Source organism: Fukomys damarensis, unplaced genomic scaffold (assembly GCF_012274545.1).
Source record: "Fukomys damarensis isolate Sample0158 unplaced genomic scaffold, DMR_v1.0_HiC HiC_scaffold_16, whole genome shotgun sequence".
In the NCBI taxonomy this organism is placed as follows: Eukaryota; Metazoa; Chordata; class Mammalia; order Rodentia; family Bathyergidae; genus Fukomys; species Fukomys damarensis.
In genome coordinates this window covers 89,691,808-89,711,626 of record NW_022900928.1, presented here as the reverse complement: position 1 = coordinate 89,711,626, position 19,819 = coordinate 89,691,808, and the positions used below count along the sequence as shown (strand labels likewise).

Below are 19,819 nucleotides of genomic sequence, written 5' to 3'. Positions count from 1 at the left end.
TGCGCCACCACGCCAGGCCATCACTGTGATCCTTTCTAACAAAAGATTGAGAGTGTAAGCATTTATTTCCACTAATTCCAGCAAGATTTAACAATGCTAAGGCTCCTTCCTCCTTTGATGATCTGTCATTTGTCCAATTCAGTGGACACAGGGCTGAAGATAAATGATGAGCCACACAGTCCCAAAAATAAGCAATGATTGATTGGTTACAATTGTTCTTGCCATATAAATTACACAAGATCCTACATGGACAGTATCTGGCCAGCAGCGCCTTCATTCACCTCGTGAGGCCACCTGTGCTGGACGTCCGCCCTTCCAACTGTAGCCTTGTGTGTGAGGGTACAGCAGAGCAGGATGTGATCATGTGCTTCTCAGAAACCCACGGTATGCAGAGAAGTTAGTGAAAAGTACCCTTCTTGCCATGCCTAGAAGCCTTCTGTTGCAGTAAGCATTACCTGCTGGCTGCCCAGAACCCTGGCGGCACCAACACATCACATCTCTGCTGTGAGCAGAGCCCAGGTGTGCCCAGAGATCATCACCTCAGGACAGCCTGAGAAATCACCTGACACAGCAGCCCTTTTAAGAGTCAGTTGAGGAAACCTGATGATAGTTGACTCAACAAGGAGAAGTTCAAGTATACTTTATTCAAAGTTGAAAAATGTACCATACTGCATTATTGCAAAAATTCACTGGTACAAATTCAAAGTTGAAATGTACCATACTGCATTATTGCAAAAATTCACTGGTACAAAACACTTTGCAGCTGGTGAGAAGGCAATAAAAAGTTGATTTTTAAACTTGTTACTATAAATTATTGTTACAGTACTTTGCAAATTCAGAATTTCAAACTGCATTTTCTTTTCTAAGTTGCCCACAGTACTCGAGGTTCCTGAAGCTAAGGCAGCTGTTTCAGAGGAAGGGGAAGAGGAGGTAGCAGATGTCAAGGGATTTCCATCTCGCGCTCAATGCCCACGTATTTCAGGGCGTCAGCCTGGCTGTACCTGAAACAACACAAAAGGGGAATGAGCCCATGTAAAGCACCAAGGGCACATACCTGGCTCTGCTCAGCTCAGTGGAATGTGGCCAAGGAACTTGAGGAACTGCGCACAGCACATCTGAAGAAACCTAGCACACATCTGGTTGCTATCATTTGTAGAGGTGCTGCCTGTGCTGTGGCAGCAAACTGCCCTCGGAGTGGCTGCCAGCCACTGAAAAGGGGGGCCAGAGAACCCCCAGCTGAGGAAGCTGGGAGGCTGTGCCTCCAACCCCAGCAGGAGAGTCCTGTTTGGTTTCATTCAGTCCTAGCCATGTGCAGCAGCTGCCATGAGAACTGAGTTCACACACAATGACTCAGAACAGCTTCTGCACTAGGAGAAGCTGAGGCAGGAGGCTCAAAAGCCATCCCCATCTGGGGCAATGTAGCAACTTACAGCAAGATCCTTCTCAAAATTAAAAAAAAATGGGATATATACTCAGCCAAGGAATTCTTAGAAAAAGCTTCACATGGGCACACAAACATATTTAAAGACTTCTGTTCTTGGAGCATTGTATGTAAGATTCATTCTTAAGCTGACAAAATGAGTCTTCTACCATACAGGACACCTTTCAAAGCCAGCAACTGGATTGACTATACTTTTCACATTTATCCCACGGACCTGCCTCAGTGCTCTGGCTTTGAACATACTAAACATACATTGGTATGGTGCCAAGCTCAGTGGCAGAGCAGCTGCTGCGTACAGGGAAGGCCCTGGGCTCCATCCTCAGCACCCAGAATAAAGACATGGGTGTGTGTAGTGAGTAATGCAGTGCCAAAATCTTCAAGCCCCTCAGTAAATGATAATACAGTGTTGCTGACAGTGGCATGGTATGGGGTTCATGATAAGACCAGCTGTGAATGTAGCGGTCAGACTGAGTAGAGCTCAGATAAGGGTCCAAGAAGCACCTGTCACTAGCAGCGTGAGAAAATGAGTTTTCATTGTACTTCCAAAAACAAGCAGTACTTGTACGACTGACAAAACAGTTCCACTACCAGGGTAGTAGAACCAACCCCGCAGCAAAGCTAGTAAAGAGCCAGAAGGAAGCTCCATGCACTGCCCACAGTCCCAAGATGCCCCTAGAAACACACTTCACCAACCTATAATCAAAGAACAGCTCTTCACCAGTCTGGATGGCCCTCTTCGCAAAGATGCCGATCCTGTGGTCGCCATTCACCATCATGACTGCAAGGAGACAGTGGTGTCACTCAGCAGACTGTGTGGTCCAGAGCCGCCCAACCCATCCACACAGCCCTTGGCGATGCTCTCACTAGGCTGAGAGAATCTTATTCCTCAATACCCACCTTTTGCATAGCAATTCGGATTTACTGAGTGATTCGCAAAACGAATTTTGTTGCCCTTGCGGGTTGCATCCACCACAAAATCTAGAGAGGAGAACAAGCAGAGTCCAGCAGGTGACTTGGCACAAATACACCTGGCTCTAGTTCTTCAGGATTTGACTTTAAAAGCACATGATCCACCCAGCTTCACTCAGTATGAAATGCCTCTTAGAAGAAAATGCTAGTGTTCTCTAGGTAAAGATTATTCCTTGCTAATTCAAGATTGCATCACTGCTTATCTCAAATGCTATTTGTCAGTATAAATATACAGGGCAAAGCAAAATACAGCCAAAACAGGGACCTGATGATTCCTCCAAATGTCAAGAATAGACATTTTCTCCAGTATGGTGGCGCACACCACTGTCTCCAAAAGGAGGAGGACAGGAGGCATTTTCACAAAACAAAAAAACTACTTGGCCCAGCTGAGTTTCGCTGAACACCTCCATGTGAATGCCAGCAGACACACGGGGTAGCAGCTGTAAGAGAAGCTGCCTCCTCTCAGGTTGGGCTCAAATCCAGGGTAAGTCTGGAAGGAGTTTCCAGGTACAGTGCCCCACTCCATCCAGGTCAGAGGTGCTGGCTGGAGAAGGGGTGCTGCCTTACTCAACCCCAAGTTCATAGGTGTCTAAGGGAAGCAACAGTAGAGGGAGGGACATGAAGAATGTCCCCGCAAAGCCAGAACCCAGAGCAGCCTGCTGCCCTGCCCTCCAAATCCTCCGCCAGCTGAAGGCTCCCAAGCCAATTCTGCCCTCCACTCAGAAACATACCATTGTTCAAGTTGAACAGGAAGCTGCACATGTATTTATCATATACTTTTCCTCTTCTGTCTGCTTCATCTTGAGAAATAATCTAAAAAGCACAGGAGGAAATCACAGTGCAGTGATAATGAAGCCTGGCCTTCAAGAGACTCTGGGACCTTCTGTTGCTGCAGCTGGTTGCTCTTCACTAGGTCTGCTCGCAGGTGACAATATCTGAAGAATTCCCAATCAGGAATCCCATACCCACAGTGCTTATGTTTGGAGGGGGTGATTAACAATCAAACTAACTTTGAAATCCACTGAAGCTCCTGATGATGTTTTCCCTAACTTAACCAGGTGTTAATGACTTATTCTTGGTCCCTGTCACTAAGCCGTAGACCGAGGATGGACCACATAGCCAAGCTCTTATTCCCCTCATCTCCAGCTGATAAATGTGGCAAGAGCAGAAGCAGTTGAGGTACTCAGCAAACCAAAACCACAAACGTTGAGTCTGAGCCAAAAGGCACTTCAGTATTGTTTCATTTCTAATCCAATGCAATGGAATTGCTCAGAAGAAAGCAGTGTTACCAACAGCTCCTCAAGAATGCAGCCAAAGAGTGCGCCTCACCTCTCCACAGTATTCTGAGATGAACTCATTTTTCTGCACAGGATCTTTGATGAAAATCCCCCAGCCTGCTACATCTGATGGTGCCAGTAGTAAATGCTAGAGAATAAAGCATAATCACGCAATCAAAAAAAAGGACAGCAAAAACAGGCTGGTGACAAATAGGTGCTAGACTGAAAACCCACGTTACCATTACAAACCTGGTCTACAGCAGCATCAACACTGAGCATGGGCATGAGCTGGGAAAATGTCTTCTAAACATTCAGGGGCACAGAAGAGTTGGCCACAGTTGCAGCCAGTGAGGGGGCTGAGTGTCCTGACTTTTCTCCACACTCATACCAGTGCAAGTCTGCAGGACATGCTTGCTCCTTGCCACTGTCCAGTCTTCCAGAGGCCCTGCCAATTCTTTTGGGTTTGTAATCCCCAGCACTTCCACATTCTAACTTTGTTTAAAACAAGATCTTAGGGCAGCCACAAACTCCTCAGCCTTCGCCACATTCTACTTTTAGCAGAGAATATCAAGATATGCCCACTGATGTCAGTGGCATAGTCAGAGATTCATTCCAAAACACTAACTTTTCACTATGGGTCCTTATGCCTTATACTCCGAATCTTCCTGTGAAGCTGGGTGTGGCTTAGCAATAGATCACCCCTGGGTTCAGTCTCCCCCACACTACATCCTGTGATCTTCAGAAAGACACTCATCACAGTATCCAGGCTGCCTTCCATGGGTGAATCCCCAAATAAAACTCAGTTGGTAAAAAGTATCTACATAAAATCTTATTTTTTGAGAATTAAAAGATGTCAGTACATACTGGCACAAACAGTGTCACCCACTTTCTGAGTAGACTGAGGGAAAACCCCTCTAATTCTAGTGTGGGGTCAGGGGAATCATGGAATTTTTGGTCTGAGCATGTGAACCATGGAAACTAAGCCAGCATCATCTTGATCTGCAGCCCAGCAGATACTTGGCCACCTAAATTAAAAGGATGACCCTTGATCTTATCCAGAGAGGACACCTGTCCTGAGCAGAGACACTGGCTTAAAGGCACAGAGGCTGAGTGTTTCCGCTGGGTAAGAGTTCCAGCAGCATGATCTTTGCCCCTCTGGCCCTCCTGCTCCTTCACTGCCACATCTTATAACTCTGGATTTCTTCATCCAAAACCTAACTCTTGATAAGGATTGACGAATTATATCGGAACAGCTACACTTAAAAAAGATACTGAATTACCCCAGTCCTTACTACTATTAAAAGTTCTGCTCAGTAATTTCTGATAGCTACTTTTAAAATCACTGACATGCAATTCCCAGGCTTCCAATACTAATTCCTGGCTGGGCTGTTTAACTTGCCATGAACAATTTCACCTTTTACTATATATGAAGGAACCTAAATTACTATCGGATGATAATAAGTCTCTACATCTTGACAGAAATTACACGTATTTGCATTAGGGAGATAAAACACCTAGCTCTGTTAGCTAAATTAAAAAGAAACTAATCGTGTGCTTTTTGTTTTAGTTTTGTGTTTTTAAACAGGGTGTCCCCAATTGCCCAGACTGGCCTCACCCTCCCAAGCAGGGTTAGTGTGCCACAGTGCCTGGCTCAAATCATCACTTTAGCAAAGAAAAACGTTTATTCTAAATCTGACACCATCAATGGCAGCTTCTCTTACCATCACCCAAAGAAAAACATACTTCTCTCTCTTGTCATCTGCACCAAGTTAAACAAATCACACTTCTGCCACCCAGCTAACTGGTGGCCAAGCAGGCCATCTTCCCAATGGGGCTGCTGCTCACCTTTTTGGAGCCCCGCTGGATGCTACAGTTCTTGCAGGACACGTTTTTGCTGTCCCAGTGGTCTGCAGCTCCACAGGTCAGGCAGAGGTCTGGGTCACACTCTCGAACAGCCAGGTAGCATGGGCACTGCTTGGTGTTGCACTGTGCTTTGCAGCGGCATCCAGGAAAGCGGTTCTGACCTTTAGAGATTCAGTCATTGTCATCGCCCCCATCAGCCTCTGTCACACACAACTTGCATAAAGGGCTGCAGCAACTACTGTGTGGAGTAACTGGCCCAAAAGTACCCTCCTATCCCAGAGGACAAAGGAGGAAATGAAGGCCAGCAAGGCTCAGCACTGCATTCTTGCTTTCCATTTTTTATTTGCTAAATGGTCTCGAGGACTAAGAAAACAGGAATAGAGGGAGCACATGGACTAAATAAACATCAACTATCCATGGCCTTTAACCGTTCCCAAGCCCATCTTCATAGGCCCTGCCTTAGCCCTGAGCTCCATGTCAGCCTCACTGCACACCAAAAGAAGCCCAGCACCCTGATGCCACTGTCTTGCATATGCCAACCATTTCTGGTGTCCCAAGATGTTTGACAACTACTTCTACAACGCCCTCCCCGTATTCTGCCACCTCTACCATGATCTTATTTAAATAAAAAACTGAAAAATTGGTCCTTTAACATAAATTCTGCCTAACTTGTGCACATACACAATCACACAGGAGTACAACTGGCCGTAGGCATGGTGCTGTTATGGGCTCGATAAATACTTGCAGAATAAATGCCATTTCCTAGAGTAAGCAAAAGTGTCCTTGGGAGTTACTTTACACACCTATTCAGTTCTCATGCAATTGCATCAAAGCAACAAATACTTACACTCTGAACTACACTGACAAAACTTTTCACAAAAATTTTGTGCTATCACACAAGGGCACGAACTGTCACAAGGCTGCCGTGGATGGTCACAGGGTTGATAGTTGTAAACATGGTTAGAGGAGCCGTCTGAGTAAAGATAACAGCACACAGCCAATGAATGCAGGGAGATGGGAAATGATCATCAAAACAAACAAAATAGTTTCCTCCCCGCCACCTTCAGCTTCACCTTCAGAGCTTCCTTTAATGTGCATATGATGCTCACAGCCCTATTTATAAAATGATGGTATACATCACCCCCCACCCCCAAGTGCTGGGGAAATGGGCCTCGAGCTCAATCCCATTTCCAAAGCCTTTTCCTCCTCCTCCTCATTGTCTCACTCACTCAAGCTCCTATTCTCAAGAGAAAATTGACTAGAGGTTCATCAACACAAATCTTCCATTAGAACTGGTACAGTGTACAGAAGTCAATACCCCAAACTCTGATCCAGTTACTGTTCTAAATCAAATGAGAACATTTGAAACTAGTAATGAAGTTGAATGGAAGATGCTAACCCTTTTTCAGTTGTATCTTTCTGCAGTGTGCAGCCCACAACCTGGAAAAACAGAGAAAATACAATATAAACTTCTGTGTGAAGCTGGGAGTACAGTCACAACCAAGAGCTGCTGAGCTGGCTCTACTGTGCCATGGACAGAGCGGTGCTGCAGAGCCAGTCTCCCACTGCCCACGGGACCTGATGGCTCACCAGGTGAGCTTGGTGGGGTGGCTTCTGGTTCTTCTCGTGTCTGTGGGGAGCTGAAGGAGTCCCAGGCCTCATGTGGCAATGGGTGATCCTATCAGGTATTCTGAGCTGAACAGCGAGAATGAGGACACCTTCTATGGCTAACCATATCACTGAACTACATGGTCAGAAACAACCAAAACTTCAGGCATATCTTAACAGCCTACACTCCTATGGGGAAAACTTACTAATTTAAGTTCTAAATATTCATCAGAGACATTAATATAAAGTGTAATGTGAGCCTGTATACAATTTTTGAAGCATAATCAAGTTGCTCCCCTCAACCACACATCTATGCTTCTCATTTTTAAAAAGTAGGTTGGGGCAAGGGGAGTTCCTCCATGATTTTCCTGGCCTTGCATTTAGAAATCCAGTCAGCCTGAGAACACTCACTATGCTCATCATCACACAAGCCTCATGAATGGTCATACGCAGGGCAGCTCTCAGGGACACACCTAGAAAACTTGGGCTCTAAGACTAAAGGCCACTGCTCAGACTGCTCGGCTGGACACAGCTCACAGCTTCTCACAACAAACAAGAGCAGTCACATAGTTTTTACTGCAAACGTGTTTTTCTTAACCAAAATGCAGTGTGGTAATAGTAGTTTTTATAATTCCTAACATGCCAAATTTACTGAAAATGATGCATTTCTATAAGATGCCACAGGCCTGTCTGTGTGGCATTGAACCTGCCCTGGAGAGGGGCCCCGCCTGTAGCTTCTATCCCTGGCAGCTCCTGTGGACCGCTCTACAGCTTACCGGTGTTTCCTCTTCTTCTTTCGTGGAGGAGTGTCCACATCCTCAGCAGGAGCAGGTGCTATGATGCTAGATTCTTTGACTCTAAACTCGTACACCTGTCAAGAGCAGAGGTGGTGTCATGAGGACAGTCTGACTTTGAGGCGCCACCCCATGGTCAAGCACACAAAGCAAGTGTCTCTGTCCTTCCCTTGACACCACAGTGCTAGGGTGCAGTAGCAATCACTGTCCACAACTGGTATCGATACTGACCCAAGTCTTCGTGCTTTCTAGCTTTCCAAATCTACTATACCCCAGCCTTAAAAATACGAAGTGGGCAAATTCTGCACCACAACATAAGAACAATTTTTATTCATTTCCTTGAGCGAGAGGGTAGTTTTAATTCTTTTCAGAATAGAAGCCTAACAATAACCAGATGTTTTCTGTTTGGTCAGTGAGTACATACTATCTGCATATTTGAAGCTGTCACAATATTCTTATCAGATATGCTTACCTGTCTGCATGTTTTGGTCCCAATCAACCTGGCAATGGCACAGAAATTATCATAGTAAGTGCCTATGAGGACTCTGAACATCGAGGCTTCAGCACCACTCCACTCCACATTCTCAGGAGGTTCAATATTTGGCTTCATCTTTATTGGGGTTTGACACCGAGAATTTGCTTCTACAAAACCAAATATAAGCAGTGGTTTATTACAAAATAAAATTCAGGGTGTGCTTAAGAAAATAGAAGGAATGCAATCATATTTTAGGGTAAAAACAATACCAGCAAGAACACCCCAAACCATAAAATTGTGCACTTTTTTTTTTCTTTTTTTTTTTTTGGTTTTTTGAGACAGGGTCTCACTATGTAGTGAGACTGACCTGGAACTCACTATGTAGCCCAGGCTGGTCTCGAACTCACAGCGATCTTCCTGCCTCAGCCTCCCTAGTGCTGGGATTACAGGTGTGCGCCACCACGCCCGGTAAACTGTGCATTCTTTAAACCAACGGTCTAAAATGAACACAAATGGTCAGGCTATCATTCAAGGTGAAATTCACAATAAAAGAGCAACTAAATCCAGTCAGTTTGCCAGCTCACTCGCAGTTCTCATTTTCTAACCAAAACTACACAGAAGATATTCAAGTACATGATGTGAATTTCATGATGCCCTGTCAGAAAGATGCAAGGGGAAAGCACAAAGTACAAGAAGGAACTAGACCCACAGCCTTTCAATAACGCATGCACATGAAGTAATGATTCAGCTTCACAAGCTTGAATTCTCTGGTCTAAGATTGTTTATTATACTGAAAGGTAACCAACTAGGAAAAATAATCAATGCATCCAACATCCTTGCTCTTCACAACAAGAAACTTGCAAGACAACAGCAAAACCCCACTCTCAGTGCGCCTTACCAGAAGAGCTTGATGTTTCATCCTTCTTCTCTTCTTCTTCTTTATCATTGTTCTCTCCCCCAGTTTCAGTCCCTGCTTCTCTGTCACTGTCAGTGTCCTTTGACTCCAGCACATTGATGGTGGGGGTGCTGGGCCTGCTGCTGTTGTTGGGGAGCCGGCCTCGCCTGCGGCCCCCAGGGCGCTTGGGCGGGGTCTTTATCCGCTCAGCTGTGAGGGCAGCAGCAAACTCCTTCGCTCCCTCCTATGAAATGAAAAACAAGACATTAGGGTAAAGTTCTAAACCTCACCCTGGCCGGAGAAAAAAAGACACTGCATATCTAAAAAATGCTTCTGATCTGTTTTTGTTTGAAAACTTCAGAAAGAATAAATATGGGTTCAACATATCACTAGAGTAGTATAAGATCAGGCAAGACTTCTACATGGTGAATTTGTGAAATTACTGATTATAATTAAGTCCGAATATTAAACTGCACATAATATAGTATTCCCTGTATACACATACATACTCATTCAGTCTATTTAAAAGTGAATATAAGAATCATACACCTAATGTGCATTGTCAGACTTTGTATTTCAAGGCTTAAGATAAGGCATCTCTCTTTACATATTTAAAGTATGTAAGAACACAAAACATACAAACATGCATAGCTTTGTCACTTTCTATCCTATTAAAATATCAAGTAACTTTTTTCCTGTGGAGGATGCAGAGCCACAGGAAGATATGAAAAGAACTTCAGGAACAAGACTACAGGTTACATTTGCATTCTGGACAATAATCCAGTCTCAGAAAATACAAAACAACGTGGAGAGCATGGTGTACAGAGAGACCACAGAAACATTTTAGATGAGCCAAATAAAGTTCTGCCTTGTAAAGCGTATTATAAAACAGTGCTCAAGAATTCCATTTTTAGTGGAAACAGAAGGGAGAAGTTTGAGAGCAGCCAATAGTCTTATACTTCATTCTATAAAACCAAATTGCTTAAAAATAGGATACCTTCTGCAGGTGCCATTCAATGAATCTTCTGTCCAAAATCCAACAGGCAATATATACCCATTTAGTTCCTAGGTAGGAGTGGCTTGGTTCAAAGAGGGGAAATGGTAAAAATAAGATAGTACCCGTAAAAACAACTTTTCTACCTATTTTCCTAAACCCTTACCTTTTCTCCATCACTTTAAAGAAATCTGTGAGATCTCTACAGTACAGCTCAATCTACAGAGGTGTGTCTAATACTCACTTCAGGAACCAGCTATGACGAAGGCTTAAGAACTACAACCACATACAATTACTGCTGTCTACATGGGCAAGCTGTGCTTCACACTCCCATAAACTCTGTGGAAGGCATAAGAGTCCTCAGTGATCCTAAAGACCTTGAAATGTTGCTGTAGAGATGGCACAGATAAAGAATACTACAAGATCAATGAAAGCTAAACTGTGCCATACATGAGCTACAGAAGAAACATGGGTGTGAAAGCTGCCTGTCATCTGGCCAGCAGAGGTATGGGAACAGACAGCATTAACACTGGCTTCGTCACCTCCACCAAGGTTCACCATTAAGACTCCTTCAGAACCCTCCTCAATAAGAAAGTGCTAGGTCTCACCAGGTGCTGGTAACACTGTGGTCCACAAGGCTTGTTGTCCAGAGCTGTTTCTGTGTTTTTCCGCTTGTATGTGTTGGGTGTTGCGTGAAAAGCTATAAAATAAACACAAACTATCTGAATATAACGATAAAAAAGCTTTATTTTCCCAGCTCCACTACAAAAATCAATTAATAAATTATAATCTTGCCAACAGGTATTTATAGGGCTTTACACAACTTTCCAGGCTCTTACTAAAATACTTCAATGTATCTGCTGTGTCTCCAACCCCTAAGCAAGAAACACAGTAGGCTCTAGAATAGTGACTTACTTTCTCTCTACAAGTATGACTGGACATAAACTAGGATTATAAACATTTATTTAAACTGAAGTGAATATCCCATGTATGTAGTAGATACTCTAACGTGAGATTCAATTTCCTGTGTTTAACAAGAGAATTCTGGCATCTATAACTTCTTGATTTCCAAAGGTCAGCAACCAATTCAGTTGGGGAGATACCACTTGCTAAAACTCATTGCAGAGGATAAAAAGGACAGCTCCAGATTACTAACCCTCAATACTTCTGAATCATGCGCAAGTTAAGAACTTAGTGAAGGCCAGAGCCTTATTAAGGGGAAGTAAAATGGTCAGAGAAAAGGTTTTAGAAAGACAGAAAAGTGCCTAAAATTTAAATTTTCCAACTAGTGTACTAAAAGATTGAATGATGGACACGGTGCATGGAAGCAAACTTTGGGCAATTCTGACAAATTCTGCTTCTTTGCATTCCAAGGCAAATCCTTGAAGCAGGCTATCAGAATTACACAAACTGAAAATTAATTTGGATTTAAAACAAGTACCACATTCACAAATCATTTTTAAAGTATTTATAAAAAGCCAAGGTTAAGTTTCATAAAACTTGGGTACATAAAAAGGCAGACTGGTGAGGGAAGGATAAAAAATAAAAGATAAAGGCCAGGGATTTAGCTCAGTGGTGCAGGTGCCTGCCTTGCAAGCTCAGATCCTGAATTCGATCCCCAGTACCAAAAAAAAATTTTTTAATAAAAGACAATCTTTTATTTACTTATTTTTCTAGCAGAGGACCAAACCCAGTGCCTCAAGTGCAGTGAACAGCACTCTACCCCTCAACTATATCCCCAGCCCCAAAGAGGCTTTGAAAGTAGAAATTTAAGGCTCCACTTCTGCTTCAAGCGTATGAGTCAGTTTCTTCCAGAAAAACAGCCACACTGTATGTCTGACTTGGCACTGAGTACTCAAAACACAAAGCCTGAGCACAGGGAGATTGCAGTTGTCTTACCAGCAAGGAACAACTCAGCCTAAGAGATGAGCCCTTCACTGACACAGTGCACAGTGTGGGTAAAGATCTGTGTTGCTGAACACAGGCCTTGCCCGGCCACACCATGGTGAGTTCACAGGCACAGACACGCATACCTGCAGGAACTGCCCTGTCCCTGAACTACAAGACACCTGGGTCAGAACCAGGGAACAACCCTCACCCAACCCATGCAGCTTAAAGCAAGAATAAGCAAAGCTGTAATGGAAAAACATGCTAATCGCCAAAAGTTGTTTTAAACAATTAGAATGTATCACTTTTAATTTCACAGTGTAGTTAGCTAAAACTAGAAAGAGAACTATCCTTATGACTTAGATTTCCCTCAGAATTTGAAATTCTGCAGGGAAATTACATGTACAAAGAATTCTCTTTTCTAGAAATGTCTGGACTGTCTTAGGATTTCCAGAAGATCAAACATAATCCTTCCAATCTGGCAACTTAGTATTCAAAATAAGGTATCAGAATATATTTCAAACTACATATAATATGGGAAATTATATACTCTTGCCCAATAACGGACGGGGATGAAGCTCAGTGGTAGAGTACTTTCCCACTCTGCACAAAGCCCTGGATTCAGTCCCAAGAACCAGGGGGGAAATACAGCTGATCAGAAAAATCATTAGAAGAGAAATGAAGGCAAAAAACTTATTAAATTGTACAAAAGGAGAGAATATGGGGCTAGGGATTTAGCTCAGTGGTGCTATCCCTGCCTCTCAAATGCAAGGTCCAAAGTTCAATCCTTCTACCACCACCCCCCCAAAAAAGGAAAGAACATGGACACTGGGCATTTTTATTTCAAAAGCAACCTATAAAATCTTGATAAAGAACTGCATCAAATTTTTAAGCAAAGGTAAGAGACAATACACAATTTCAGTTGCACCAAATATGAGATCAAATCGGCAGCTCTAGAAAATAGTTAAAATATAGCAAGTAGCCCTTAGAATCTTGCACAGTTTTTACCAAATTGCTGCCACAATACAGAACTGTGGGAGCAGAGGATTAGAGCTGGAACAAACTAGCAATCATGTATTTCCAGTGGTGATTTTAAAATTAGGAAAGAGGAACAAAGAGAATAATTTGCCTACATGTACCTCACTTAGTACTCTTATCACTACAATAAAAGACCAGTATTTTGATCCCTCCCATCAGTCTTTGTGATCACTATCACTGGCATCTACCCCCTCTGAAACACTTCCTTGAAGCCTGTTGTCACGTGATAAAGGATCACATGTTAGTAAAGTGTCAGTTAAACTACTGATCACATCTGCTCGAGCAGAACTTGGTATTAAGAATAAATTCTCATTGAATAGCTGGAATATATCAATTCTTTTGTGTATATCACAAGATATCAGACTTTTACGAAGAGAAGAACCTCACAAAATAATCCATATCCATATAAGAGCACAGGAATAGAGTAACAGCACCTGACAATAAATAATCCTACACCTGAAGTCTACAGAGCATGTCATAAGGCTTGGACATTATCTTTTTATCCACATGAAATGGCCAGTTATTAAAACTACCCCACTGTGCACATGAGGAACACTTAAGATCTGAGGAGGATAAGTCACACGGGTAAGTACACAGCAAATATAAGTTCAAGCACATCTGAACTTGCAACCATTATATATTCGAAAATGTTAAAATGTCAACATGGATCACAAACTCTGGATATTTTTTCTTTGAAATTCTAAGCATTTGAAACTCAGCTGGCAGAGCAAAAGACTATAGCTACAACCTCTGGTAAGAGAAATTCTAAGCATATGAGACAGTAAAATCTCTACAGTCATCATTAATACACATTCCAGAAGGAATATTAAAAACAAATTTCTACCTAATAGCAAAGACAATCTGATGCATGCAGTGAGGTAGGAGGATCTCAAGTTGAAGGCCAGCTAGGGCAACTAGTGAGTTCCTGTCTCAAAAAAAAGACTGGATGTCGCTCAGTGTAGAACGCTTGCCTAGTGTGCATGAGGACCGGCATTCGGTCCCCAGCTCTATAAAGGAAAAAAAAAGACACAACTAACTTTATTAGAAACTGTTAATTTTTGTTTACAGAAATGACACAACGACTACTATAGAGACAGAAGACAAATTCCCTAAGTGCTTAACCTGCTACTTACTAAAAAGCAAGATTTGTGTTTTCTTCTGAGACAGTCAGGGCCTTAAAAGAGTTTTTTGCTCAACAACAGTGACTTCTCTTGGACTTGCACGTGCCCAACAGGTGAATGAAAGCAGAACAGAGCTTCCCTCTGCAGTTTGGTAAAGTGTGGGTCGAATCCTCCTCAACACAGCACAAAGGCAAGTTCCTCGGGTCACTTAGGGAGTCTGTCTATAAGGTGCCTTGAACATACAGCACCTACCCTAGCCCTTCTCTCAAGAATGAGGACACCAAGACAGATTGCCAGAACATTCAGGTCCCCCATCAATCACTGCCCTAAGCCTGAGGTCACCTTGGACTCCATTGGGGCTCACACAGCTAAGGCTTCCAGAACAGCAGCAGCAAGCATCTCTTAAAGACAACCTCCCCCTCAAGAAATAAGGACTCCCTCCCCAACCAGCTGTCTTCAGCAGCAAAACTGAGATCTTGACGAACCAGACACCCTCTGCAGCAGACTCAGGAAATCCACCTAGCTGCCTGTAAAACTCCAGAGGGAGCTCTCCAGCTGTCCAAGCAGCAGTCCTGCCCTAGGGCTCATCAGGCTCTGCATAACAACATAGCCTATGACAAGAGCTGTGTGAGCCTGCTCTGCTAAGACCCCACAGGGATTTGGTGTTCACCAAACAACAAACTAGGGGAGAAAACAGCCATCATAATTCAAAAACACTAATTTCCCAACTATATGAAGAGCTCCTGGATTTCAAAAAGACCAATGAGCCAAAAAAACAGAAATAATTCACAGAAAATAAGAATCGCTTAACATTTATGAAGATTCTCCACTCTTATTAAAAAAAAAATTTAAATTAGAAGCCATTTTTTCCTTATAAAGTCAATTTTACAACATCAAAATTAGTTTGCTAACTCTCTATTGATAGCGGTTTAGGGAAGACAGTGTTACACTGAGCAATCTTTCAGGTGGCCTATCCCACATAGCTAAACAGAGCTCATCAGTGACACTGAACCTGTGGGAAGCAGGGCCAGGGGTGGGTAAGGTCATTCTCTGTGACACCATTATAGCAAAAGGCTGGACATGATCCCAGTCATCACCCTTGGGGACCACCAGTTCAAGACATCACAGGGCTAGTGCAAAAATCTGTAACAGTAAGTCAAGAAAAGGACAGGCTGGGGACCAGGGTGCCATTAGAATAAGATGTTGGGAGATATATTTACCAAAGAAATTGTGAAAGACACAAACTTGTACAGGGGGTCTGACTACAGCAAAGTAAGATGAAAATTTGACAGACGGGGTCAGAGGTGGGAGACTTCACTATAAACATTTTAATTCTTCTTTTTGAATGTAAATCATGTGATGATATTCTAAATAGCAGTTTATAGGGGCCAAATACCATTTTAAATATTCAGCCTATATTAATTTATGTACTTTATTAACTCATTTACATGCTCTAAAAAGTACAGTATCCCCAATATAGAGATTTTTTTTAAAAACCATAAAGCACAAGGTACCATATCTGATATATAATGACTTATCTAATAGCCTGTTTCACTGAAGAAAAGCAGAGTAGTACTGTAAGTCTGTACAGCAGGGAAACACCTTTGCAATGTGTTCACACTGAACCATGACAAGACTGGCTCAGCTGTCAGGGAAAGTGAAAGCTGCCTGCTCCCAGGGAAGTGGAAGTCACTTGTACTCAAGAGAAGCAAATCTCTCTTTCCCTCCCTCCCTCCCCAGCTTGACTAATGAGATAATTAACAGGTCCAAAGTTTATCAAAATTACTCATCGCTGAATTGCACAAGAAAAGAACTCTTGGAATAATGTTTAAGGCTACTATCCCTATTCCTGCGTTTCTTCTGTACATAAAAAGGAGTATGTTAAACACTACATAGCGAAGTGACAAATTGGAAGGACCTTTTCAGTGACTCCAAAATATAGCACCTACTCAACTATTTTGCTATAGTAGCATGGCAACGCAATTTATAAAATTTTTTGGCAGTACTGAAGATAATTCCCAGAGATACTCTACCACTAAGCTACACCACCAGCACTTATTTTTTTTTATTTTGAGATAGTCTCATTAAGTTCCCCAGGCTGGCCTTGGACTTGCCATCCTCCTGATTCAGTCTCCCAAGTAGCTGGTATAACAGCCATGTGCCACTATACCACTTTTTTCACGAAAAATGGGCGTTTAACAACACTGCGTAAAATGACATCAAAGTGCAATGCAGCTATTTCGAAGGCTATGTGAAGGTAATAAGGCCAAGTCCAAATATGATATTTGATACCTGTACAATGGCTACAACAAATGAACAATGACCTATAGGGTATTAAAACTGCCAAGTTGGTTAACTAAATAAGGAATACAGTCAACAGTAGAGAGGGACACAATAATTCTAAAATTCTACTTCGTTTTTCTAAGATAACCAAACCACTAGATGTGTGTCTCTCTTCCTCCCTCCTTCCCTCGCTCGCTCGCTCGCTCTCTCTCACACACACACAAACTTAATATTTCCAGACCAAATATACATCACCCAACAAATTATGAGTGGCAACAAATATAAGTATGTAAAGCAAAAACTTAAAAGTAAGCGAGCCAGATACCGCTGATTGGGCAAGCTTGTTTATATTAAGGACAACGGATCAGAAGGGGAAAAATCTCTAACAAGTGGGGGTGGCAGGGCTCAAAACAGGCAAAACAATGTGGGGAAAACAAGGATGCAAGGTCAAATGGCCCAGAGGTGTAATAATACAAAAGACAGGCACACTAAATTGCAATACAGAAAAGGTTAAACTGTATATAAACACCAGGAAAATTAGATATGAAGTATATTTTCAAAATATGTGTTAGCAATTAATGCTTTCATCTAAACTTTACTTAAATAGCAGGGCCGGGGATTTAGCTCAGTGGTTCCACCGCCTGCGCAAGGACCAGTACCAAAAAAAAAAAACTTCTAGCCGGGTGTGGTGGCACATGCCTGGTAATTCCAGCACTCAGAAGGCTGAGGCAGGAGGATCACTATGAGTGTGAGACCAGCCTGGGCTACGCAGTGAGTTCCAGGTCAGTCTCAACTACACAGTGAGACCCTGTCTCCAAAAAAACCAAAAATAAATAAATAAATAAGCTAACTAACTAACTACACTTAAATAAGTTCCAATTATCTGCAAATTTTACTAAAAATCCTGTCTCTATAAACATCATGGAGAAAATTAATATATGTATCATGCTTAAATTTAATACAGAATATTTTATGCTTTGCTTGTATTTAAACACATTCATTTATAAACAACTTACACAAAAGTCCAAATATGTAATAGGAAAGATTTAACAATAAACACAAACATCTGTTTATATAAACATCTTTGTAGCCAATTTCTAATTCAAAAATAATGTATCGAGGGCCGGGAATTTAGCTTTGTGGTGTCATGGCCTGGGATCAAGGTCCCAAAAAACAAACAAACAAACAATGTATCAATACCAGCAGACTTGGGCTAGTTCACAGTAACTTCAGCATGGTCTGTGTGGGAGAAACAGTGCTCCAGATTAAATAAAGACTTCACAGCAATCCTCAAGCAACAAAGTAAAAATAACAATAGTAGGATCCTAGCAATGTTTTCCAATCTTAACTACAAGATTAAATGGTAAATTCTAGTTGCCATAAATGACAGCACTTTTTAAGACATGTTAAACCATATTCCACAACAAAGATAGAAAATGAAAACGTACAATAATTGCACTTACGATGTAGGAAGCAGTCATACTTAAAACATCGCCGACAGAAAAGCGTATGAAATGAATGCAAGCTCTGCTCCCTCTGCACAGACTTAGCGTTTGGTCCATCTATGTTGGGGGTACATTCGGGAGGAAGTGCACCTGGGAGCTGCTGCTCGGTGAGCTCTTTGTATCTGATATCAACCAAAAAAAATGTAAGTAAGTCTGAAACCAAATTTTTTAAAAATAAAGTTTCTAAAAGGTTTCCATGTTAATGTTTTGTTTACCTTGCTTTATAACACAAAGAAAAATATCGAACCTACAACAATCTTTAAAGACTCAATTAAGTATTATGCATGATGTATCAAAAATCAAATTCACTGATACGAAAAGATATGATTCAATTAGTTTAGACTCAACACCAAATGCACTAAAATTTCAACCAGGACCCAGAGAAATTTTCCTACAATGTACAATTATAAATTCCGTGTGTGTGCATGTGTATGTGTATGTGTGTATAACATATACACGTATTCCTCTCTGATAAATGTTCTGCAGCACACACATACACATATGCTGTCTGACAAAGCCTGTGCACACTGTACACAAGGGGGAGTGGCTTATCAGACATAACAGGTCCACATGGAATGAACCAGAACGATGACATACATATCACACAATGCCTAAACAGAACAAATCTTACTTTTCCTTTAGTTCTTCTGCTGTGCCCTTATCTGGAAACATTGAGGAAATGGCTTCAAAAATTTTATCAGAAGGAAATTTCCGTGGTGGGTGGCTTTCTTTATCTAAAAAGGTAAATATGAAAGGGGGGGGAAAGCATGTAAGCAAATAAGTTTTCAATCTTTCATTTTTCTCCACACAACAGTGTCTCACTAACAAAGGTGATCTTCTAAGAAATCAACTTTATTATCCACCTACATCTAAGGTATTTCACATCTGTCTGCGGAGTATTCACGGGTCAGACACAAACTCAAGTCAGTAAAGTTTTCAAAGCACTGGGAAGCTGCACCCTAGGCTCTAATGCCAGGCCTGTTGCTCACTGGCTGTGTGATGAGGCTGACCCTTGAGTCACTTAATTCTATTTCCTAATCTATAATGGAAAGGAGTTGAACTAGATGATCACTAAAATGCCTGTTATAAAAACATCATGCTTCTCCCTGGTACCAAAAAAAGTCATGCTTCTTTGAAATTGCAATTTGTCCCCAAACTCTTCCATGCTGCCTGAACATGGGTCTTGGATGATGAAGAACACCAGTTCTCGGCTCTGTTTTCTGACTAGCCACCGTGAGTGCTGACTCCTGAGTCAGTCAGGCCTGCGTTATCAACACAGGGATTGGGGGTTCTGCTTCTTCCCAATGGTGTAGTCATAGATGAGCCACTCGGCCTCTCTAAATCCATTCCTAAATATACCATGGTCTGATAATTTGGACATGTGGTGCTATGAGCAAGATTAAGAGAACTGCTGCCTATGAGGCACTCAGCTTACAATTTGTATACGATAATCAATACATTATACATTATTAAAATCATGATCACGATGATTGCCCAGTGAGGTTCATAAAAAGATAATGTTCTTTTGGTAGAAACAGAGACAATGATGCTCAAGTGGAAGACAAAATGCTACAAATAACATCCTAATTTTGATTATGTTACTATCAATATGATGGTTTAAAGAACTTTCTACAATCTTTTTTTTTTTTTTTTTTTTTTTTTTTTTTTT

The 19,819-nt window shown here is 41.9% G+C and overlaps 1 protein-coding gene across 13 annotated transcripts in view; it reads right to left on the bottom strand.

The window, feature by feature from the left end:
• Positions 1–738: 738 nt before the first annotated feature.
• The window catches only part of Ezh2 (enhancer of zeste 2 polycomb repressive complex 2 subunit), an 88,493-nt gene continuing 69,412 nt past the window's right edge, over positions 739–19,819 (bottom strand). For 7 of the 13 annotated variants that reach the window (XM_010638587.2, XM_010638584.2, XM_010638592.3 and 4 more), the window contains 14 exons: positions 18,782–18,884; positions 18,094–18,272; positions 10,925–11,016; positions 9,326–9,566; positions 8,425–8,594; positions 7,935–8,029; positions 6,950–6,990; positions 6,398–6,523; positions 5,533–5,711; positions 3,740–3,835; positions 3,142–3,223; positions 2,339–2,419; positions 2,135–2,219; positions 739–1,001 (listed from right to left, as the gene is read on the bottom strand). In XM_010638587.2, the coding sequence (XP_010636889.1) occupies positions 941–1,001; positions 2,135–2,219; positions 2,339–2,419; positions 3,142–3,223; positions 3,740–3,835; positions 5,533–5,711; positions 6,398–6,523; positions 6,950–6,990; positions 7,935–8,029; positions 8,425–8,594; positions 9,326–9,566; positions 10,925–11,016; positions 18,094–18,272; positions 18,782–18,884 (1,631 nt within the window). In that variant the 3' untranslated portion in view covers positions 739–940. The remainder of the gene's footprint in view (positions 1,002–2,134; positions 2,220–2,338; positions 2,420–3,141; positions 3,224–3,739; positions 3,836–5,532; positions 5,712–6,397; positions 6,524–6,949; positions 6,991–7,934; positions 8,030–8,424; positions 8,595–9,325; positions 9,567–10,924; positions 11,017–18,093; positions 18,273–18,781; positions 18,885–19,819) is intronic. The other 6 variants (XM_010638588.2, XM_010638596.2, XM_033764471.1 and 3 more) reach the window with 3 other exon arrangements.